The sequence below is a fragment of the Ischnura elegans genome, chromosome 2 (genome assembly GCF_921293095.1).
Source record: "Ischnura elegans chromosome 2, ioIscEleg1.1, whole genome shotgun sequence".
NCBI classification, from domain to species: Eukaryota; Metazoa; Arthropoda; class Insecta; order Odonata; family Coenagrionidae; genus Ischnura; species Ischnura elegans.
In genome coordinates, this window is record NC_060247.1 from 70,759,669 (window position 1) to 70,783,778 (window position 24,110).

General features: G+C 37.3%; 2 protein-coding genes across 4 annotated transcripts in view; one reads left to right on the top strand and one right to left on the bottom strand.

Moving 5' to 3' along the window:
- Nucleotides 1-1,303: 1,303 nt before the first annotated feature.
- On the bottom strand, nt 1,304-3,510 carry LOC124174087. Of its 2 annotated transcripts, none has more exons than XM_046553220.1 (2): nt 3,279-3,510; nt 1,304-3,080 (listed from the first exon to the last, which is right to left on the bottom strand). In XM_046553220.1, the coding sequence occupies exon 2, from the start codon at nt 2,682-2,684 to the stop codon at nt 1,545-1,547; it is 1,140 nt and encodes a 379-aa protein (XP_046409176.1). In that variant the 5' UTR covers nt 2,685-3,080; nt 3,279-3,510; the 3' UTR covers nt 1,304-1,544. The 2 variants fall into 2 exon arrangements, with proteins under 2 accessions (XP_046409176.1, XP_046409177.1); XM_046553221.1 differs by having other exon boundaries at nt 3,275-3,510.
- Nucleotides 3,511-4,392: 882 nt separating this feature from the next.
- Nucleotides 4,393-24,110, top strand: part of LOC124153929 (huntingtin) — an 88,017-nt gene continuing 68,299 nt past the window's right edge. Inside the window, exons 1-10 of one of the 2 annotated variants that reach the window (XM_046527336.1) lie at nt 4,393-4,616; nt 4,859-5,042; nt 5,162-5,286; nt 5,646-5,802; nt 8,994-9,135; nt 9,236-9,471; nt 10,088-10,235; nt 15,783-15,971; nt 17,627-17,715; nt 23,560-23,842. In XM_046527336.1, the coding sequence (XP_046383292.1) occupies nt 4,531-4,616; nt 4,859-5,042; nt 5,162-5,286; nt 5,646-5,802; nt 8,994-9,135; nt 9,236-9,471; nt 10,088-10,235; nt 15,783-15,971; nt 17,627-17,715; nt 23,560-23,842 (1,639 nt within the window). In that variant the 5' untranslated portion in view covers nt 4,393-4,530. The remainder of the gene's footprint in view (nt 4,617-4,858; nt 5,043-5,161; nt 5,287-5,645; nt 5,803-8,993; nt 9,136-9,235; nt 9,472-10,087; nt 10,236-15,782; nt 15,972-17,626; nt 17,716-23,559; nt 23,843-24,110) is intronic. The other variant, XM_046527338.1, reaches the window with a different exon arrangement.

The following is a 24,110-nucleotide window of genomic DNA, read 5'->3' on the forward strand; positions in this document are numbered from 1 at the left end:
TCCATTAACCTAACTAAGGATCATTACTCAGTTTTGACGAGCAGCAATTATTTTCATAAGGAATGAACTGAAGTGCTTTCCAGAATATATAACATGTTACTGTTACAAATGAAATGGGAACGCTCAACTCGTCATTTTGACGTGTGCTGGTTTCTTGAGATTGATTGCAAAGCTACATTTCTATATGAAAAAAATTAAATAATGTTTTGGATAAATGCTAACAATGAGACCCAAAGTCAGAAAAATGAAGACAACACAAAAAATTCTACAGAAATGTTAGTTGAGGTTGTCTGTTAAAAGTAATGAGTGCAGTCCTTCTAGTGTTAAGGGAAAGATTACTTTGTCTACCTCTCCAGGGAACTCCTTTCCTTGCCATCCATCCACTCTCCAACATAGGTAAGGGAAGGGTAGCACAACTATTCTTCACCCTTGCTGGGAACTCCTTAACACATTACCTGTCTTCTCTCACTGGGGTGTAAGGGAATATGCATGGGTAAGCAGGTAGGGTCAAGGGTTAAACACACGTTCACCAAAATTTTGCATTTACCATGTTCACAGCTCCTGTGGTCATAATGACCAAAACGCATTGTACTACCTCATGCTCGTTTGGACATTATGACTGAAGAATGAGTTTACAGCCCCTCTCAGCAGGCCTTCCCCTATGAAAAAATTGTATAAAACTGTTTCAAATTTTTATACATTGCTATGGCAATGTATAAGAATGTATACAATTTGAAACAGTTTTATACAATTTTTTCATAGGGGAAGGCCTGCTGAGAGGGGCTGTAAACTCATTCTTCAGTCATAATGTCCAAACGAGCATGAGGTAGTACAATGCGTTTTGGTCATTATGACCACAGGAGCTGTGAACATGGTAAATGCAAAATTTTGGTGAACGTGTGTTTAACCCTTGACCCTACCTGCTTACCCATGCATATTCCCTTACACCCCAGTGAGAGAAGACAGGTAATGTGTTAAGGAGTTCCCAGCAAGGGTGAAGAATAGTTGTGCTACCCTTCCCTTACCTATGTTGGAGAGTGGATGGATGGCAAGGAAAGGAGTTCCCTGGAGAGGTAGACAAAGTAATCTTTCCCTTAACACTAGATGCTATGGCAATGTATAAGAATGTATACAATTTGAAACAGTTTTATACAATTTTTTCATAGGGGTTTGGCCACTGCTACTTTGGCGCCACGTATACAACATTAGCAATATGGCAAACATAGCTGAATGCTCAAAATGACTCCAATGGAAAAGAATCCAAGTTTTAAAGCAAAAGACTACTTTGGCACAATGAGAAAATTCTTCTTAACAACGGTGGCAAGAATGCGTGAATTCTAAAAAGACCTTCACTCCAATAAGCTAATCAACGTTAAAAATTTAAGTCTAGATAAAGTAAAATAACCTCAATATACATTACTAAATATATGAAAGAGTAACAGAACATATTTTTGGTAAACCATAACTTCTTTGCAAAGTAGTGTCTTTGAACATTTTGCAAATACATATAATAGATTACATACACGGTGGTAGTTTTTAATGTCTCAATCACCTAGGCAACCATATGGAATTGCAGAAACATAATAGACATCTCCAGTATTAAAAAACAAACACTGACATAAAATATCCCTTGGAGAAATACAAAATATGTCACCATAAGATTTAACATTAGCTACATGATTAAAAGTAAGATGTTTTTCAGAACTTGTATCCAATACAGCAGTATTCACCTTTCTCACAATTAACCATGCTTCATTATTTGGAGCAGCTACTATTTTCTGTATGGTTACTATTGCATTTCCTTTAATCATTATACAAGAGTCATCATTTCGTCTCTTCTCTGAAACATAATAAACACAGGAGTAGCGGATGCCATTATGCAGCATTCTCCCATATACTTCACACTTTTCCACACCTACACTTTTGTTTCTTAAGCATATCTCCTCCTCATGAGATAAAGAGGAGTGCAGATATTTCTTACCTAGCAATATTACTTTGTCACAACAAGCAAAGTACTGAAGTTTCCTTTCTAATATATTCTCACAAAATTGTATAGCATTTCTACAAGAGAGGGATGCAGTTAATGACGTGACTGTCCGCATAATTGAATACCTTCTAGCTAATTGCTTACACACTTTATTTGGACTGTGGAAGCATAGCAATAGGGTTCTGTTGGCCCCCTCGAATGCAAAAGTATTGTGTATCCAAATAGGACCCCAATTCAGAATACCTTGTGTAATATGGGTAATAAGGTGAATATTAAGCTTCATTTCATTAAATCCAAAGTACTTGCTGAAGAGGAAAGCATATCTCAATAGTGCCTCCTCAGCTACCTTTACCAGTTCAAAAGTAATTGAGTTCTGTAACAGAATGCACATAGCCTTCGACAGCAAAGACAGGTGCAGCAAATACTTATTCTTTAAAAGTCCCCGGAGGCAGGGAATACAATAAAACAGAAGCCACGAACACCATTCAGAGGCTCTCCATAGCTTCCGCTGTGTCAAGGAACGTGCTGATCGTGTTATAGAGAAGACACCACATATCTTCAACAGCTGTTTATCAACAGAGGAAATCATGTAATCCATACTATCCTCAGGTAGCATGTCTATCCAAAATTTCTTCCAAACACATTCAAGCAACAAGTTAGTATGAAGACGTGCCACTCCAAGTAAAATACAATGCATGTAGTCTGGGACAAATCATCAGGTAAAATCTAACCTCTCAGGTTAACCTGAGAGGTTAGATTTTACCTGATGCTCATAATCACTACACGCCACAGATCGCCACTGCCTCTACGTAGATCAATGATATCCATCATGTATTTGTCATGGAATATAAGTGAAATCAATTTTTATTTCACTATGTGCGCTGTCTGGGCCTTTACTGCATGACTAGAGATGAAATGGCCGATTGTGCTCAAGTATTTACCGTAAAATAGAATTTTCTTCATCCTCCATAACTGCACTCAACATTTCCATAGTTAAAGGGAGCGGGTAATTCCTGGTAAAAATCTTTTTAATAATCCGGGGGTTTTCTCCATTGGCTTTCATCATCTTAAACCCCAACAATCCCATGGTTTTCTTGAATGGATGTGGTACATATAAACAGAAATTTCGAATGCCAAACATTACCAACATTTTCCAAATAACTCTAGCTTGGAGAAAAATGACAGCCATAACAGGATTAGGGCGAAATCAATTCAACGAGGAAGTTTTAAATTGAACTAATTACAAGGCTTTCCTGTGGCATCAAAATAGCATAGAATCGACTGTACCTACCCAGTGGCTCCATAAATACCCTGAGACTACTGTATAACATTTTTATAATTTCATTTCAGAGCATGTTGTCTACAACTGACTGGAGTTACTTCCTGAGAAACCGTTCTTTTGACAATCATGCTCAAGCGTGGGATCTTGAGCACACCAATCTACACCAAACGCATGACCACGGAGTTTATGAGGAATCAAACCAAATCAAACGGCACGGTTATGCATTTGTTGATGCATTTGGTGTCGCGCGATGAAGATGAGAATCTAACTTTTCGAGAGGTCGAAAGCCCCGGGAATATCGAAGCCTCGAAATTTTCGATGGAATAGGCGGTGTAGTCAATTGAAAAAAGACTCAAGCATAGCTGCGTAGCTTATAGTTAATGTCTTTATAGAACTCTTGTCCCCATCAAAGCTAACGATGAAGTAAAATAAATATTCTGGATATTCCAAAATGCGGAGGAAGCGTTTAAACCTATTTAAGAGGTGATCGGCGATAGTAATAAAACGTAGCGCCGGGAATGAGACATACGAATATTCTACCTTTGTGTCATTTTGATGGAGTGCACAAACAATTTTCTTCTGGCGAGATTGCATCTCATTAATGAAACTATTCCGGGCACTGATGCCAAAAAATTCACCAAAAAAAAAAACAATCCTTTCGCAGTCTATGATCTAGTGGCTACCTCTGTAAAGACGGCAGTCACCCAGCTGTTTGCAAATGGTTTCACACACTTTCTTGGTTTGGAAACGTATTGTAGGCAAAAAATTGTTTAATAATTACCATGATGCATTTTACATCCCCTTACGCTCACTAAGTACTCTTTAAGTAAGTCCTTTTTAAGTAGGTACTGTCTTTAATAGACATCCGATGTCATATGTTCACCCATTAATAATTGATAAATTATATTTATGAATATCTATTCACTTATTTCATACCTCTTAAATAATGATAAATCTATGTCATTGCAAATGTAGCGGTTATTTTACATTCGCATGGTATGCATTTCCCTCGACGCAATGAACGAACGAATACAAGATTTAAAAAGTGACGCCACAAAAAAAAACAATCCTACAAGACAGTTGACAGCCGATAATGCGCCATTGCGCACTTGGATTTGTTATTGTAGTGGAAGGGATCGACAGGACATGAACCATCTAATTGCACTAATTTCATAAAAATGACGATAGCAAGTCTTTTTGCTACCTGTGAAATCATATAATGAGTGTTATACGGTGAAAGTGCTTACCGACAAGATCCGTCATGGCTACACTTGAGAAATTAGTGAAAGCCTTCGAAGGGCTGAAAACAGTGCAGTTATCTTCCCCTGTTTATGATGAATCTGTCAGGTTGTGTTATTTAATTTGCGTTCTTAATATATTTGCTACTTATAATTTTTATGGTAGTTTTGTTTCTATAGCCTTTGAATTTTTTCGAATCACTGACCACTATGTGGACTGCACAAAGATATGAAATGATTGGGTTAATCTCTTTTATATATATATATTTAATCCCTGAATTAATTTTTTTATGATAGCAACAAAATATTTCGAAGTTATGGAAGTGAATGTGATTAATATATTCTTTACAGGAAAAAGGAGAAAATTGCGCACTGTATAACAATTGCTGATGCTATGTGCAATTCCGGAGTTAAAGGTTCGCATGACTTCTCTCAGCTAATCAGCGTAGCAATAGAAACATTATTACAGCTCTGTGATGACCAGGACTCTAATGTAAGGATGATAGCTGATGAGAGTCTCAATAGAATTATACGGGTATGTTAAATGGCTGTTTAGGCACCTGTTCGTTGTTTTTTTTAAGAGTTTTCAAATATATAAGCACGTCATGCTTAATAGTATGTCAGAATATATGGATGTATGTTTTATATTTTCAGGCCTTGACAGATACTAATGTAATGAAGATTCAAGTTGAACTTCACAAGGAAATAAAGAAGAATGGTAGTGCTAGAACTCTGAGGGCTGCATTGTGGAGATTTGCAGAGCTGTGTCACATGATTCGGTATTTATGGCCGAAATACAAACAGTTTTACTCAGAATTTTACCAAAAAAGCCCACCTCTAGGCATATTTTGTCATGGCCGCATATTGTCACTTTCATCTAACAGTTATGGGAATTAAACATATGGTTTGAAAATATATTAAATGTCAATATGTACAAAAATTGATTGCTCATTGACTACTTTACCCATTCTACTTTTTTACTGTTTCATTTTACATTAATTCATCAGATAAACATTTGTTTTTTTTACATCATTTCCATGCCATAATATTTTTGTGATTGAATCTTTGCAGTCATCATTTAACTGTACGACTGTGGTGTATTTATTTTATTAATTCCTTGACTTGGTTTTTCTCATAGACCTGCTAAAGGGAAACCTTATGTAGTGTACCTAATTCCATGCATAGTGCAGATCTCCAGAAGAACTGATGATGAATCAGTATTAGAAACCCTTGCTGCAGCCCTTCAAAAAATATTCAAGTCACTGGGATGTTTTACTACAGATAATGAAATAAAGGTAGAGTACTCATATCCTCTTTTGGTCTTTGATATTCTCTTAATTACATAATAAACAGATATCATTTTGTATGTTATTTTGCATAAATGAGTTATAATTCAAGAGGTTGTACTCCTGTTACTGTTTAACCTCTCTCTAATAGTTTTATTTTAATAGCTCACAAATGTATTTGATTCAATTTTTTTTTCCTGTGTAAGGAATTTTATTCTCATAAAAAGCCACAGTGACTGCAGTCATTTGTAATATTTTTCATTTGCCATATTGTGTAGGGAGAAAAAATATCCTTTCACTATACTTTTCTGTAGTGGTTAAATCATATTAAGTTTAATCATGTATCTGTATCCCATATTGTGTAAGGCTTGTTGTCAGTTATGAAAATTATGAAGTGTGCCTGCAAGCAGGGGCGAATCCAGGATTTCTTTCTGGGGGGGCACAAGCAAGGCCGTATCCAGGATTTTGTTCGAGGGGGGGGGGGGGGGCACAAGGGTACCTCTTTATACCAAACGAACGCAATCATAATGGGACCACATTAATAATCTTGCATATTTTTAAGGGTCTGAGGGAGGCACGTGCCCCCATGCCCCCCCTAGATCTGCCTATGGCCACGTGTACCATCACTTGACTGTGATGTAACAACGTCATCGCCGTCAGCAAATATACGATGTTTACTACTAATTCGGGGGCAGAGGTCATTTATATCATCCACATTTTAACTGAAGAGGGTATTCTACCGATTAAGGTAGGTTTCCATGAAGTACTTGAGAAGTTATGTGGTAGCCTCCGTTTCCTTCCAGCACTGCCTTCTTCAATTCACTGTAAGGCCTACTGATGACACAAGGATACCTCGTAATACAAAACGAACCCAATGATAATGGGACCGCATTAATAATCTTGCATATTTTTAAGGGTCTGGAGGGGGGGGGCACGTGCCCCCTAGATCCGCCTATGCCTGCAAGTATCAAATTCCAAGAATTGCAGCAAGGTTCAATGGGTTTGATGGCACCCATAAATGGCTATAGTTGTTTTAATTAATTTCATAAGCAGGGCTGGATTTAGATGAAAGGAGGCCCTAAACTATTCCACTTACAAGGCCCTTCCACTTCTCATTTTTAAGTTTGTGAATCACATGAGGTAATAAAATACATCATTACTGTGTTATGCATCAATATGTTAAAAATATGCTGTGATTGGTACTAACTTGGGATGGAGAGGTCCAGGATTTTTGTGGATCCAGATCCGGATTGGAACCATGATTTCAGGTGTCGGATCTTCGGATGTTTTCAGATTTAAATGCATTATAATTGCCTGCAATAACGTGAAGTAATTACTCAAGTTTCTTCAAGGTACATACGTTAAAATGAATGCTATTTTGATTGTCATAGACATTATAAAATAACAATAAAAATAACAGCCATGGTATTTCATCTATAATTCACTGCATGCTAGTTATTTCCTCCGTAGATAATACTGTCAACTTTTCTCTTTGATTTCAATTAGTAGAAAGTTAAGAAAGAAGGTCATAAATTATCCATAGTTTGTTCAATGTTTAAATGAAGTCCATTGGTATCTCTCCATGAGATTCTATGTTGCATATTGGTTTAAAGCTATGTTAAGTTTTCTCTCGTACATGCTTATAAATAGCTCTGTGTTAATATCATTGATGTGAATACCTTATTCATATGCAGATTCTTTACTGGCAGGCAGGTCTCATCATAGTAAGGTGTTCTCCTTGCATTTTCACTTTAGTTTATATACCTTGGTGAAACTCCTTGTGGTGAACAATATCATGTGCAAATGTTTTTGGCATCAAATTCACGTAGCTTTAGGATACCTTTCTTGGTATAATTTGTGATGTATTCATTCCTCCACTCAAGGATGAGGGTAGACGGGGTGTACAGCTATTTGATCATGTTAACAGGATCATCTATGATAGTGAGATGCAAAAAATTCTATGATGAGGCTCTTGTCTCATGATAATTTTCAACCTGATAATTTATGGAATAGATTTGTATCCCCTTCTACACATTTATAATTCGAGTCTCGCGTAGACATTATCATAAATATTTTACCAGTTTATTTGCATAATGTTGCTTGGAAAGTTGCTACAATGGTTAAATTCCTTATTCCCATCTACCAATTCAGCCTTTCTGGGACCTGAAAATATATCTATTGAATGTTGAGACCTCTCTACCCTTCTTAAATGGTATTTGATAAAGTTTATCAGGAAAAACATATTGTCATCCCTGCATCTTCATATTTTCTCTATATTCATGCATTCATTATTTGATTTACCTTAGTATATTTCCCATGTATCCAGTGTTGATTTCCGCTCTCCCCTATGGGCAAAACCATTACTTGGCTTTCGAAAAAGGCTATTCGAGCTTCCAGCTGGGGGTGGTCTCTCTCCATTCTGCCCAAATAGCCTTTTTCAAATTTATTCGCCGGGAAAGTACCAGACTTTACTTCATTACTTGGCTTTGTAATGATGAACATTTTGTAGTAACATTGTTCTTGTAAGAAGAGTCTAAGGCGGGTTACACACTGGTGTCGTAAGACACGTGTCGTGTCTGATCAAATTTCATGAGACATGCATGTCTTTTGTACTTGTCTCTGTCGTTTGTTGCATGACTGTATTTGTCGGTTGTTGTTGTCAGTCGAGTGCAAAATGTCATCCGAGGAGGATGAAGTGATGTTATTACTTGGAATTGTGAGACGAAGACGTCGTCGGCGTAGGTTTTACACACCATGTCGATATTGGACACACCCCTACTGGACTGCCAATGTTCAAATGGACAAAATCACAATGTGTACTAAAGAAACAAAACTCACGTTGTACTGTTGCTAAAATCACATTGTACTGCTGCTAAGGTGTCGCCACAGACTGAGCGGGGAGTGCTGGCTGTGGCAGGGGTGCATGCACGGGGTGAGGTCTCGCGCGACATATCTTACCAAACACCGGCAAACCGGTTCCGTGCGACACCTGTCCGATACACAGATGATGCTTCGAACATCTGTTTCAAGCAGTGTGTAAGCTCTGATTTGACAACACAGGTTGGTTTCACGTGCGACATACCTCTGACACGAGATTTGTCGTAGACATCATGTCTACGACTCCAGAGTGTAACCCGCCTATCCGTAATGTGTCAGATTAGTGTCAATATGTATGTGATTGTATTTTTTTATGAACACAGATTCTGTTGAATGCCTTTTTACCTAACTTGGGCTCATCATCAGCAGTTGCCCGAAGGACTGCTGCATCATCAATTTTATCAATATGCCTGCACTGTCGCAAGCCATTAGCTTCTTTGGACTGGGTATTGCAGTGCCTGCTAGGTAATAATATTTACTTTTTGCATCTATCTTGTCACACGTTTTTAGATGTCAGTGTGTTAAATGAGATACATTTCTTATTTTTATTCTTTCAACATTGCAGAAGATAAGTGGCTGAGCTTAGTGAAAAGTGTTGAAAATGGCAAAACTACTTTTCCTGTTGATACTGGACCAGTTCTGGGAGTTTTAGGATGTTTAAGGTATATTTTGCCACATTTCTCTGTCTCTACAACATCCAGTAAAACTGGAGCTACTGGTGCAGCGACTGAGGGAAGTGCAAGTTTACCACGCCATGCTCAAGATGGCATTTACTTACCTAGAGTTGAAAAAATACTTCAGGTAAATTTAGTTAATAAAGAGTTGTGAGTGAATGAGTGAATTTAAGTGATTGAATTGCCTCTTAGTAAAAGCATTACTTTTCCAATTCAAATTGTTTTCATAGATTCATTTGTTAATAAAAGTTAGATAGATTTCATCTGTTAATAAAAGTTGCCAATCATATTCTCATATTTATGTTAAATTATTATATGTTCATATCGTTTAGTTCTAGGAAGTGAACGGTATTAGGGAAAACTTTAAAACTGATCAAAGTTTGATACTTGGGTATTTGTTGATTATTATAAATATAAATGCTGTTACAAATTGAAACTTTGTCCCTGCCAAGGAAAAATTTAAAACGCTCGTTATATTCATAAGGTCTAGAATACTTGCTGGGTGATGTTTTGAGAGCTGTTTTTAGCTTGATTATCCATCAGTTTTATGAAAAATAAACTTAATAACCACAAGGTACTTTCTCTGATAGGAAGCTAATGCAATTACATATTTAATTACTTTCCAGTAATAATGATTTTCCAAAATCAGTCATACTTTGTCAAATAAGTAATTTATATGGCATATATGTTTTATGTTTCTCATTTTAAATTGAGCAACACAATAATTTCCCATTTTTCTTCAGGTGTATGAGTTGTGTCTTCTGTGTGCTCAGCATGAAGACCACAATGTAGTCAATGCTGCTCTTGAAACATTGCAGCAGCTTCTAAGATGTCCACCTCCAGGTTTGATCTCACTGCTGCTAGATACCTCTTCCTCTCTGGTATTTTCAGGTAAAAATCTTGATCACTGATTGAATTATCTCTTTTTAAGGTCACATTTTGATTATCATGTTTTTAACATCATATTTTGTTTGTCATTTGGCCATGAATCATTTATGATGGTGCACAAGACAAATCAAATATTTGTGCTTAGGTGACGTTGGGCATAGAAATTGTTGGGCATTGAAATCGCAAATGCGATATAGATGCGATGTGAGCAAATAAATGCAACATAGATGCGATGACTGGACTTTTATGATATGTTTACGCAAATTTGCCTTTTTGATGGCAAAATTCGTACATTTTGTGACAAGCGCGCTTTAAATGCTCCGCCGACAATCACCGCTTAAAGCATGTGAGTGACTGGCCCGCTGCTAGTTGGCTGGGACTCCACGTGGCCGCGAACTACAAGTGGGCAAGCTACACCTCCACCACCATATCTCTCATTCCTTAATTTATTATTGTTCTATGACATAATTATTTAAAATATTCTGTATTTTGTCATGTAACTGTGTTTCACAACATTTTATCGTCATCTACCTCATGATAAAAATAAAAAAATAGATGCTACAAAATGCGATAAACTTTTATGGAAAGTGCTACAAAATAAAAATGAAAGTGCGATTTTCACGTATCTCTACTTATGAGTTTCAAACTTCTATGTACAGTGGAGCCTTGATCTATTGGTTTTTAAGGGGATTGTTGAAAAAATGATGATTGAATGATGAAAGTTTGACAAGGTTACCTATGAAGCAGGAAAAGCAGGATTTGGACGAGTAATTGTGACATTCTTTAAAAAAATTTGTAGAGGAAGTTTGCTGTTTACAGGAATACTTAGATTTTCAAATTTTATGGAAACGCTTTGGGCTTATACGTGGTGCGACCAATGTTACTGAATAAAATTATTGTGTTGCAACGGTGGGGAAGGGTAGGAGGGTCATTTTCCCACATTTATAGGTAGAGCAGGAGTGGGGGGGAGCTAAAATGCAATTAGCCCCCCTCAGCTGCAAACAAAGATTTTTTGGCAAAATTTTTAATGGACACTGATTTGTGGTGTTTGTGCCTTCACCACTCCTAGCAGCTCCATTTGGATTTGAACACTTCAGTCATCTGCTCTATTTAGGTAACATTACAGTAGTTTTCAGCGATGCCGGTATAAAATTCATTTGCAGATTCTCATACCCCTGCGTAGCTAGCATGAGCATATTTTTCAAGGGTTCCCTCCTCCAATTTTTGGGGGTTGTAGTGGCCCTGCTTGCTGCTACCCCTGGATGGTACCAGGCAGTATAGTGCACTGCCTTGAGTCTTCTCTGTGCACAAAGCAATGCTGGCTTAAATGTAACAGACCCCTTGTATAGGCTCTGTGCCTGCTGGTCAGATAGTCATTTGATTGAGCTTAGCAATTCAATCAGTTTAGTCATGTGTTTTGTAAACTGCTGTCCTTCGACATGTAGTGGCTTGCAAAGTGATCATCACACATCTGCATTCTTTTTTCTACTTTTTTCCACTGTCCCAATGGGTGACTCTGGTTACTTATAATAGTCAAATGTTGATAATACGAAGTCATTGGTACTGAAAAATGGCATTTCTTGATATTGAGTGACATGAGTTGAAGATTTTTTTATAAATCTCACAAAATGTTTACTTATTTTTTTACCATTATTTGTCTACGTGTAATCATTGTAAACATTATTGGATATTATCTTGGTGTGTATTCATCAATAAATGCTTTTGCAGTAGATTTATAGGCATTAATTATCGTCAGATAGTAGTTGTGAGTCGTCGTCAATGTCCACATCCTCCGAATCCCCATGTAATTTCGAAATGCGAACAAAATCTTCATTGTCCTATTTTATGTAAAAATGAAATTTCAGAACCCTTGGTCAATTACGAAAAATATATCCGTGCTAAAAATTTTCACTCTTGTACAAAAAAATAACACCCTGGAGGTGACAATGCAGCCTAGCCCAGTCCTCATCCCAAGGCCAATGACACTTGCACACCCAGTGCCTAACTAAAGCCCTGTGCCCCAAAGGACTCAGTATAGGCATTGAGGATTTTTCTTATGAAGAATCATTTTCTAGTGATGGGGGTCTCATGTTTTGAGTATGGAAGCATAATTGGAATCGCAAATTTTGTCTGGCCACAGATAACATGAAGGTATCTCCCTTTAGATACCAGGAAAATCTTTTCTATTGTATCTATCCTACCATTTTGTGTTCCCTATATCCCTTGTTGACCACGATGGGCAATTGGACATCCCTATCTGCGGTAGGGTAGTTAACTACCTGTGCTTCATTACGTTACACTCTGGAAAGTCTGAAAATTGTGCCCCATGTCACCATGTAACAAAATGTGTCAGCATAGTTGGGACGCTGTGAAAAGTATGAGAATTTTATGAGTGCAATCCCTATCTGTCATGTTTGTCCTCGTTCTGCCTCCAGTTGTTCTGTGCCATTTCCATCTTCTGTCTTTCCATCCAATGTACGATATGATCAAAAATACATAAAACACACCACCATCATAGATAAGTCATTTTTAATATGTATTATTGTTGTCGAATTTTTTGCCCTTGTTCATAAAAACAAATACAGTGGAACCTCGTTAAAGCGAGTACGGGCTATAGCGACACCCCCGCTATAACGAGAGATAGCCGATGCACCGTCAATTGACCCTATAATAAGCGTGTTAAAAAAATTCGTTTTTACGAGACCCTTTCGGTGTTGGCTCTCGCCATAGCGAGGGTTTCACCGCCGGAAGACTTTCATGAAGACTCCTTAACCTCTGTAATTGCTAGCGATCTGTTAGAAATGAAGTTAATGGAGTGCTCAGTCTCAAATTTATGTGGTAAACTGTCGTTCGATAAAATATAATGATTGACGAAACAATGCTTTGCACGATTTTTATTCAGTGCTGCGCTTATAAATTGTTTGAATAGTTAGTGTTATTTGAGTAAGGAAATTTAGTGATGCAAAAAAACATCGCCTTTCGTCTGGATTTATGCTTACGTTTATCGGATAGATGTTTATCTGTCGCCGCACCACTCCTATACCTGTATATTTGTTCGCAACAGGTATATTGGATATTATTTGCTCCACCTCCGGTAAAGCGACAATTCGCTATAGCGAGTGTTTATTAGTGTACCGTGGGGTGTCGTTATATCGAGGTTCCACTGTATTACTTCTTGCTGGAGACTAAGGCCAATGTTCGAAAAAAAATTTTAATTTTATATTTTTGAAACTTCATAATTTCATATTTGCCATGCATTTAGCATAGGCTTTTCATTGGGACTGACGTTTAACTGACTGACAGCTTCCTATTATCCAAACTTATCCTGCTTTGTAAAATTGATAGCTAGCTGTAAACTTGCACTTTGAAGAGATGTGTCCTGTGATATCAAGTGTACACTACAGCATGGACCTCTTGGTTCCACATCCAATTTTTTTCCATTTCCAAATCATTGGTCTTTAGATTGTACATTGCCAATCTCTTGTATAACATGGTACTTCCTGAATGCCATATTATAGGCTGCTTCTGTGTATGACAGGCCAGAACAACATATCTGGAAAAGTAAATTCCCATTTGCTGCATTTTACAAATTTTGCTTTGCCTTTTGCATAGTTCAGTACAAACTTATTTAATTACTTTGTGCGAAATCCAGAACCATAGGGTTTAGCTCTCAGGTATGTTTCATTATGCATTGTCATCATATTCCATCAAGACCTGTCATAAAATTTGGAAGTTCAGTTCTAATGTCCTGTTCTTTATCATTCATTTCCTTGTGAAATAGGTAATTTTAGTTATTTGTGAGACTGTTATGTATGAAAAGTGAAATCTCAATTTTAACATGTTTACTGTTGCATGGCCCACGGGTGGGTCCCACCTCTCCTCTTCCCTGCTCAACGGAAAATTACTATTTTTATTTATTTTGCTGCTGTTGCCATTCAGGAAAGTAAGAAGTTAGAAACATAGAACATGTTGTGTCCATACTGTAAATGGTAACATATGTCAGCAGTTTATTGTGACCCAGTGGTAGGCCATGCTGCCAAGGATGAAATCTACTTATTTTCTTCAAGGGCTGAGTGTAAACCATGTGTGGGTCACACTCAGCCCAAATGGCCGGCCACCCACAGCTCATCCACCATTTGGGATCAAAGCAAATGCATTGGCGTGCTATTTTATATTCAACGTGTACATCCAGGTTGTTACTCTACCCCATATGCTACCTGTTACCTTAGTTAATCTAACATTATACACTATCTATCAGTTATGGCACATTTACATAAATCATCGGCAAGACATTTCAATTGAAATAATCAAACACTGTGGATCTTATTAACGGACAAATATAATTTTAATTCATTCAAAGAAATGATTGGGCCCAATTTGCAGAATTTAGTAAATACATGTTCATGCATATGTGTATTAGCAAATGGAAATATTCCTGGATATATGGCAAGAATGGGGTTGAGTTCTTTAAATTTTATGTGAAAATTTTCAGTTCCTTTTTGCACTTATTGTGATCTGGTTATGGTTATCAGTGGGGATATCCTTGCTAGCCTCTTGATCTCCCTTCACGAAGCTGAGCTGGAGTGTGCCTTCACGACTCTGGTTTCCCTCCATGCTTTTCGTCTGCACTCATACTCTGCCAACCTCCTCTCGCTTGCACCATTTGTTCCCGTTTTTCCAACTCGTCTCCCGTATATCTTTCTCATCTCGTGTTCTCTCTCTCATCTACTGTTTCTTTTATTTGGTTTCTGGTTTCTCTTTTTCATCTCTCATTCTGCCGGGCACGACCACTCTCTTTCTGTATCAAACTCTGTTTTTTGCTTCGTTTCATTGCTTTTTCCTATTTTTGTTTGTTGTTTAGCTGGGTGGCAACTCTGTGTTGTTTAATTGGTACATATGTACAATCTATTGTTGGCTGGGTGTTACCATCCATAGGAAAGTGAAATCTGTATAAATCAATTACTCTGAGTATAGTATGTACTGTTTTTATTCCCCAAATATCCCAGAAGAAAGTAGTGGGGACTTAATTAAATGTAAGTGACATACTTATGTTTCCCAAAAATGAACTATCAAAAATTGGTGAGAGAAATCTGTTTGTAGAAATACAGAGCTTGTCTCAGTACACATTTACGTTTTTGATAGAGAGTTAAGAGGAGTGCCGTGTAACACCTCAGGTTGTTGGATGGCTACAATCGCTTATTAAATGACATCAGCAACTTTTCCTAGACCTTTTCCGTGAAACAATTAAGAATTTCTATGTTTTAGCATTAAATGTACAAAGTTAGGTACAGATTTTGAAAAATACAGGTTTTTCATTTGGCAAACTATGTATATCAGATTTAGTAAAATAGAAATGTTTGTGAATGAGGCTATTCTAGGAATTGATTATTCTGATGGGAGCTATGCCTAGGCTTATGTACATAGTCTTATTCATTTTATTTTTGATGAATGTATTAGCTTTAAGGAGTTTGTGGCTATTGCTTTTCTTCTTTCTTCATCTTATGTAAGCAGAAGAAAGCCTTTTATTTTATGCTTGCTCTTTGGTCATAGGAAATGTTGATTTGGGCACACCTAATAGGATGTGCACATTATGTGATGATGTATTGGAAGAGAACAAGAAACGCTTAATAGAGAAGAGTGATTCTCAGGACAGCTGTGAAGAGATATTTTGTGAAATTGATTTTGATAAAAGAAACAAAGATGGTGAAATTGGTGATGGGGAATCAATTAACACAACAGGTATAAATGTTCTAACTTTTAACCAGTACTCATTGTACATTTATTTCGTAAGCTCTTTACCAATTGTTTGTATACCCTTCTATTGCATGCCTCAGAGCTCATCCCTTGTATCCTAAAATTAGATTGTGGCCTCTGTAACTTATATTTCCTATCTCATATTTTTTTAAGTTTTAACTAACCTCACACCACGCCAGAATGCATGCTTGTTCTTTGTTCATGTTTAGAACTTTTGGTCTGTCTTCTTTGTCCATTCCTGACCTGCTTTCAGTCTATTTGTTTTAATCAGGAATTAGTTGCCTATTTTATGATTTTTGACAAGGGTGTGGTCTACATTTGGAAAAATGTATTTAATGGTTATGTATGTACCTATGCCATAGCATTCTGTTTAATGTACATAACTTATTCATTTTATTATTACATTTTCTAATGGCCTCCTCATAGCCACATTATGTGCATGTTCAAGTGAAAAATCAATGAGCTTTAGACAGGCAGTCACAGCTCTCAGTCGGCCATTTGCCTCTGTCATATCATGTGTATTTGTATTGTAGTTTGGGAGGAGTCCTCTCTTGATTTGTATGGTCTATACAAAGCCTGTCTGTTCTATTGCCTACCTTTTTCAGTCATTACTTTACCTCCATGATATCCCAATTTACACTTTTTTCAAACCTCATATATGACTCACTTTCTTTCCCTACCTGTATTAGTTTTTTTCATAATCTTTTCAATGTGAATATGCTTGCTGCTTCTGTGAATTATGTGGCATTAACATTCTTTTTTAAATAAAGTCTCTACTATTCATAACATTTTGTTGTTCATGAAAAGCTTATGTGTAGTATCAAATCAATTTATTAAATATGCAAATTGTGTATCTTTATTTTATAGGTCGACATTATCATTCTCATGTCTTGTACTCTGAAATTCAGAATTTTATCATTAAGTGGATATATCTTTTTATTCATTATTCAGGATTATTATCTTTCATTGCTGTACGAGTGAGATAAAGATTGAAGTGTAGGCAGCCCGTAGGTTATGGATGAAAATTTTCCTCGAGTTGGATTTGTACAAAACTCAAAATATGTATTATGAATAGCATATGGTTCTAGGGGCTGAATTTGCATTTTAGTTACCCTACCTTGTATTTTAAAGTTATCTGTATTGCCCTTTTTCTTAAAATTATGAAACTAAACCTTACTTCCAATTGATTTTTCGTTATTACTGCCTTTTATATGTACAAATTTACCTTTTTTTCTATTGAATAAATTTTAACTTTCATGTTGAGCCTCAGGTATCCATTGATAATAACAAAATGCCTGAAATCGAGTTGTTCATAGCTTGGAGACTAGCTGTATATTTGTTGATTTTTCATGCCATATTTCTTAGCGTAAACATCGAAATTATTCCTGCATACCTGTATCTCAAGTTTTGGTTTGTAGATTTTTGATTTTCTGTTTGATATTTGAAGACTATTCTTGTTTTGGCCTGTTTGTACATCATCTTTTTATATACTAAGGTTTTTGTGGATATTTTGCAATATATTCTTTTTTTAGACTGTTAACTTATTAAAGTTTGTCTGATATATTGGTCAATAACACATGCATGTATATAGGGTGATGGAAAGAATTTATTAATTTTTTTTATAATTTGCCAATTTTCAGGTAGCTCAATGGAAACAAGGCTTATAGAAAGTAAGACTGAAGTTCTTCAAAGGCCTATGGAATTACTCAAGGGTCATAAATATCTTGAAGTAAGTGGATACTTTTGGACCATGAATAGCTTATTAAAATTATTTTTTTTTTTGCCGTCTCACCAGAATTATATATTTTGAAATATGTAATATGATTGTGGAATGAGATTTCTCCTGGCGATAACACTCTGAATTACCACTGCTTGCTAAGGCTAGCTAATAACTGACCACCTCTGACTGGCTGCTTTCTGTCATGATAATAATGGCTATATGCTTATGTTAATGAATGATCATTTGGTTCCCAAAATTCAAAATTTGGACCTCAAGGTACTAATATTTGAATCTTTGCTAAAATTTTCAATAAAATCCTTATTCTTACTTTATTAGTAAATGGTGATAAATAAGAGTGATAAATAAGAGTATCTACTCATCTTATTTTTAATTAGGTTTTCATTTGGAAACATTCATTGTCTGGGATAGTATTTTGTGACCAGATTTTGGTGCATGAACCAACTAATCCGTCATTATTAAACCACCCTATTATGTACTTATTCAATCAGTGCTAACCAAAAAAATCCAGTATTGACTGACCTGATCCAAAAATTCTCCAACCCACTCAAAAATTTCTATGTAGTGTAAAATTTATGCCATAAAATAATGAATAACCTTGGTTGATTTTGGGGAACTTCCAATTTAATGAGCACATAAGTTTTTCTGACCTTAATCATCACTTTCATATTATTTCTTATGGCACTAAGTTGGTTAGCAGTTCATCATCATCATTAGTCAACAATCCTGAGATTGGTTTGACGCAGCTCTCCATTTCTCTCTCCTATCGCTAATCTCTTCATAGCTACATATTTATTCTCTTTTACATCCTTTATAACCTGTCCTATATAACTCATTCGGGGCCGTCCCTTGCCCTTTTTCCCTTCCACTTGTCCTTCAACGATTGTCTTCATCAGACCATCATGCCTCAAAATGTGGCCAACTAAGTTGTCCCTTCTTCTGCTTAATGTTTTTAGGAGGCTCCTCTTTTCTCCTGCTCTCCTTAGCACTTCCTGGTTACTCACACGGTCAATCCATTTTATCTTCATCATTCTTCGGTAGCACCACATTTGGAATGCTCTCACTCTTGACTTCTCTGCTGCTGTCAGCATCCAAGCCTCGCTTCCATAGAGAAATATACTCCATATGTAGCATCTGATGAATTGTTTCCTTACTTCTATGCTGGTATTTTCAGCTGTAAGAAGATTCTTCTTTTTGTAGAAAGCCCTCTTCGCCTGCGCTATTCTACTGTGTATTTCTTTCTTGCTCCGTCCATTGCTGGTAATTTGGCTTCCCAGGTAAGAGAACTCGTTCACCTCTTCAAGCTTATGCTTTCCTAGGTTGATGTTTGTTTTAGCCTCCTCTCTTTTGCTGCAAATTAATATCTTAGTCTTCTTTTTGTTGATTTTCAGCTGATATCTGGCCATTGTCCTTACCATGTTTGTCAACGTCTTCTTCAAATCCTTCTCTGTCTCGGCTATGACTGCTATGTCGTCAGCAAATCGCAGCATACTAATTTTTTCTCCGTGGATATTGACACCCGAAGCTTTCTGCTTGATTTCGTTGATGGCTTTCTCTATGTAAACATTGAAAATTAAGGGGGAAAGCGCACAACCTTGTCTCACCCCTTTTCTTATTCTCGCTTCTGCACCGTTTGGTCCACATTTGATCACAGCTACTTGGTTTTTATGCAAACTATGAATAATTCTACGATCATTGTAGAGTACCCCGATTTCTTTCAAAATTCTAAGCATTGAATTCCATTCCACGTTATCAAAGGCCCTCTATAAATCGACAAATGCTATGAAGGTTGGTTTGTTTTTCTCAATTCTCTTCTCTATGATCATCCTAAGAGCCAAAATTACTTCCCTTGTGCCCCTGCTTTTCCTAAATCCGAATTGGTCCTCATCCAGGAATTCTTCTGCTCTTCGTTCAATTCTCCTGTAAATGATTCTTGTCAGAATCTTCGACGCATGTGTCGTCAGGCTTATGGTCCTAAATTCTTCGCACTTCTCAGCTCTCTTCCTTTTGGGTATGGGAATGATGATGTTCTTCTCGAAGTCACTAGGTAAATCTCCTGTTGAGTACATATCGCAGATAGTTTTATACAGTTGAGTTAAGACCTTTTCTCCTGCATTAATTATTAACTCTGCTGGAATGTCATCTATTCCTGGGGCCTTATTCTTTCGCAGGTCTCTTACTGCAGCGTCAAATTCCAATCTTAAGAGTTCCGGTTAGCAGTTATATGATAAAAAAGTTTTAGGTTTCCTCCGAGTTTTTCCATAATCAAAGATTTTTTGGAGCCATTTCTGTCGGGGCTCCTCTCTTAATTTATAAATCCCTGACTAGTCGAGGTTTTGCTTGTTTTAAGCATATACAGTAAACTCTTGATTTTACGAAGTCAGTGGGACCGGAAAATTGGCACTTCGTAAAATCGAGTTTCGTAAATTCAAACCTTTTTCATAAGTCACGAAAAAAATGTTCACTTTTGTTTCTTCCGCCGTTTTTTGTATTTAGTGGTCTTATTTAAATGTTTTCGGTGGTTATTCTAGGTATAATTCATAGAAAAGGCTTTTTGCTATCGATTTATGATGTGAAAAATCGTTAAATAATTATACCACCATAAAATTCCCATTTCTTGTTCATACTTCAACATCAACGATCGCTAAAGAAATTCCCGACCAGTTTAGAAAACGTAATCAAATGATGAATTGCAATGTTTATTATAAGAATTTACAGTAATAAATTTGTGGTTAGGTGCCAATAGCTACTATTAAGTATGCAAAAGATAGATATTTGTTTCTGACACCCACGGAATTTTAGCGGCAGCCGGCCTAGCCGCCATTTATGTCGCCCTCTATCGCTCAGTGACGAGAAAAAAAGAAAAACAAGGATCTTAGCCCGTTTCCAAAATAACCTTCGTAAGTTAATATTTCGAGTTACTTCGTATTTTCAGCAGAATGTGCTCTATTTTCACTGAGATTCAATTACGATCATAAATAACGTAGGATGTGATTATCTTCTGGCGAATATTTGAAGTAAATTCTGTTCGAGTTCTCCGTCCGACTACTGTGTTCCATCATCTTCGCAGACGTTGCCATAAAAGACTTAATTCTTCATCATGACTGTATTCTTCATATCGGGTGAGAGGTGACCTGTTCATATAGTATGTTTCTCTCCTTTAATGCCGACAGGAGCAAGGTTCCAACCGGAAAACGACAGGAGAAACATCTTACAGTATCGGAGAAATATAGATAGAAACGTTATTATCCACATTGATTGTTTTCCTACAAGAGACGTTTTATCATTTCTCAACGTGGTTAAGTATTGGTTCACTAGCGTGAATTCCCATAAAATGACACGCAAAAACCTGTACCTTCACCTCATTTAGTTTTCGTGTTCCTTTCTCCACCGTATTGAAAGTTATGCAAAGGATCATTTACATAGAGAAAAGATTTTCTTAGTTTTAGCACTAAAAAATTGTCGCGCCATAATCGTAAATAAATATAGTGTGGAAAGAGCAAAGAAAATAATTTCAATTGAAAAGTCAGCTGAGAAGAAGAGAGAAAATTATAAGCGCGGCACCATTTTCCCGATAGTGGAAGATACTTCTTCCGCCTCTCTCCGGTTAATAACTTCCCCCCGTTGCAGGTAAAGATGAACCATGCCCTTCTCCACAATCGGGGAACGTTCCCAGTGGGTGGGGTGAATAAGAGTGGGATGGGGATTGCCTGAGGGAAGAAGCGTGGTCATCACAAGGACTGGTGAAGGGGGCAGGACAAAGAAGGGTGGGGAAATGGCCTTCAGCTCTGCCTCAGTCTACTTTTGGGGGCCGTATTTTTTTGCGACGCACACAAGCTCAGTCACCTTGGGGAGGGAGTGAATGGGAAATGCTGGGGAAGGAGGGGTTTGGGATGCGTGAGGTGGGTGTCAGCAAGATCAGCTAAAGGCGGCAGGAGGGAAGGGACAAAGGCTTTTGAAAGACAGAACCCCAGCATGGAAGAACGGGGAAGCGCGTGAGAAGAAAGTTCATGGTTAGACTTGGAAGTGCGTCTTCATTACGAGAAGCCTGCAATATAAATTGGCGGTAAATAGAGCCCAATACTTAAGTTGTTCATTCACAAAGGCCAATATATACACGAAAAGATATTATGGCGCGGATTGCATGTATCAACGTCCTTTTCGGGATGTTATTAATTTCTGTTCCCATTTATAAATGTAGCAAATAGATTTGAAAGAATGATAATCATGAATAAAAATATCTAAATCGATATCCAAACGCACATGAGCAAAATAGATGAATGTATACATACCGAACCATCGCAAGTAATACCGCTCAAGCTTCTTCCGGTACAGGACTTTAAAATCTTGGATAATGCCTTGGTCCAAGGGCTGAGACTTGCTAGTCGAGTTCGGGGGTAAAAAGAGGACTCGAACATTAGCCAATTTTATATCTTCCACGTATTTATGAACGGTGGCATTATCCATTATTAAAACAATTTTGCTGTTCTCTCCAGCAATTTTTCTCTGTAGACGTATAACCGTTTGCTGGAAAATTTCTAGGGTCATCCAGCTGTCTTTATTTGCATGGTAAAAAACGGGGAGGGCTTCCAATTTTACATGTTTTAAGCACCGTGGCCTTTCAAATTTCCCAATGACAACGGGCTTGTTTTGTCCGTGCCCGTTTGGTTGACGCACAGCCCCACATTAACACGCACTTTACTCTTTTTCCCCCCATGGCACCTTTGCCCTTTGAAACCCAGGGTTGCGTCAGGTAATGCATTAAAAAATAGCCCAGTTTCAGGGGCCAGCGAGGGTGAGCTCGTCGAGGAAAGGGTCCCGGATTAGGGACCCTCCGAAGTGCTACGGCGAAAAGTAGTCAAGTAGTCTTCTAAGTACTTTCACAGCAGTGCAAAGGGTTAATTAGGGGTGTACGAAATACTCCGCGCGACCTTCCTGACATGTTAAACTACGAATTATTGTCGATGCTATGTTTACGAACAGGCACGTAAATAGGGGCATAATGTCAGCCGCGATATTTTAACTGAACTCCTACTCCCCCTAAATTCCCACAGTGAGGTTTTTGGCGACCCATTTCTCTCCAAAGTTGCATTATCATTTACGATTTCGCACTCTTGATGGACCACAGTTGGAAGCGCTGATTTTTTAGCTACTTACGCCGGCGTAACTAGTTTTGTAGACAAATTTTTCGCCGTAGTTCGTATAAACGAATGCCATTTGTTCCTAGGGACCGAGCCGAGGTTCGTAAATTCAAAAAAATTCGTATAATCGAAACTTCGTATAATCGAATAGCGCCATGTATTTAGCATAGGCTTTTCACCGGGACCGCAATATCACTTCGTATAATCGAAAACTTCGTAAAATCCTGCTTCGTAAAATCAAGAGTTTACTGTATTTATGCAACCAAAATCCCTCCCTCATATGTATGCAGCTTGGTGCGCTGTGGGTCATTTTTAAACCAGGATAGTGCTCTGTCATACACCACTGAATGCACTTTTGCATGAAATGAATGTGAAATAATAATTAATATAAAATTCTTTTGGTTATGAATAGGTTATCGCATTCTCTCTCGAGCCAGAGTACATACACAAGAAACTGCTATCTGAGAGTCTTCAGTAATTAAAGAGACAAAGCCTACCCTTCAGGAGGCATAGCTTCTAGGTGAAGCTAATTTGCTTGCCAATTTATGGCCTTTGTTGTGAATTGGTTGGGCTGCTAATGATTTGGATTCTTTCGCTTGTATTGTGACTGCAAGCTGTATGTAATGTGAAATAATTTGTGACTTTCCACCCCAATATTGCATAAATTTTAATTTTTTTCAATCTTTGTCTTTAGGTCAAAGAAGGAGTTTCAAGGCTAAACAATTGCGTAAGATTCTTAGTGGCTTCATTCCTTCTGCAAAATAGTGATAGAGGCAACTCACAAGCTGAATCGAAAGGCATGCAGAGCCTTGAGGCCGGTACAATTCCAGATTCTGCAGTTCGTGTCAGTGTGAAAGCCCTTGCGTTAGGATGTGTTGCTAGTGCTCTGGCCCTTAGCCCACAACTTTTTTTCCTGTCTCTTGACCCAGATACTGATGAAAATGTTGGATCTGTCGAGCAGGATGAGGTTCCCAAAGGTTAGTTTGCCAGTTTTAAATTTTTTCAACTATGTATTACTCCTACTTCAATAATTCAAATCTAATTTTGGAAACAGTCTTTAAAAATTAAAATCATTAATTCATTCATTTCCAATTTCATTAATGCTGTGCATTTATGACAATGGAAAAACAGTTTAATATCATAAATTTTTCCAAGTCAAAGCTGCCCTTTATTATTGAATAATTTCTTATGTACCAAAGCACTCAAAATAAAAAGCTCCTTCAAAATTTTGATGGATAATGCAGT

Excerpts from the sequence above, each read along its gene's own strand:
- LOC124174087 (XM_046553220.1), bottom strand. The coding sequence starts at position 2,684 with ATGCATTGTATTTTACTTGGAGTGGCACGTCTTCATACTAACTTGTTG.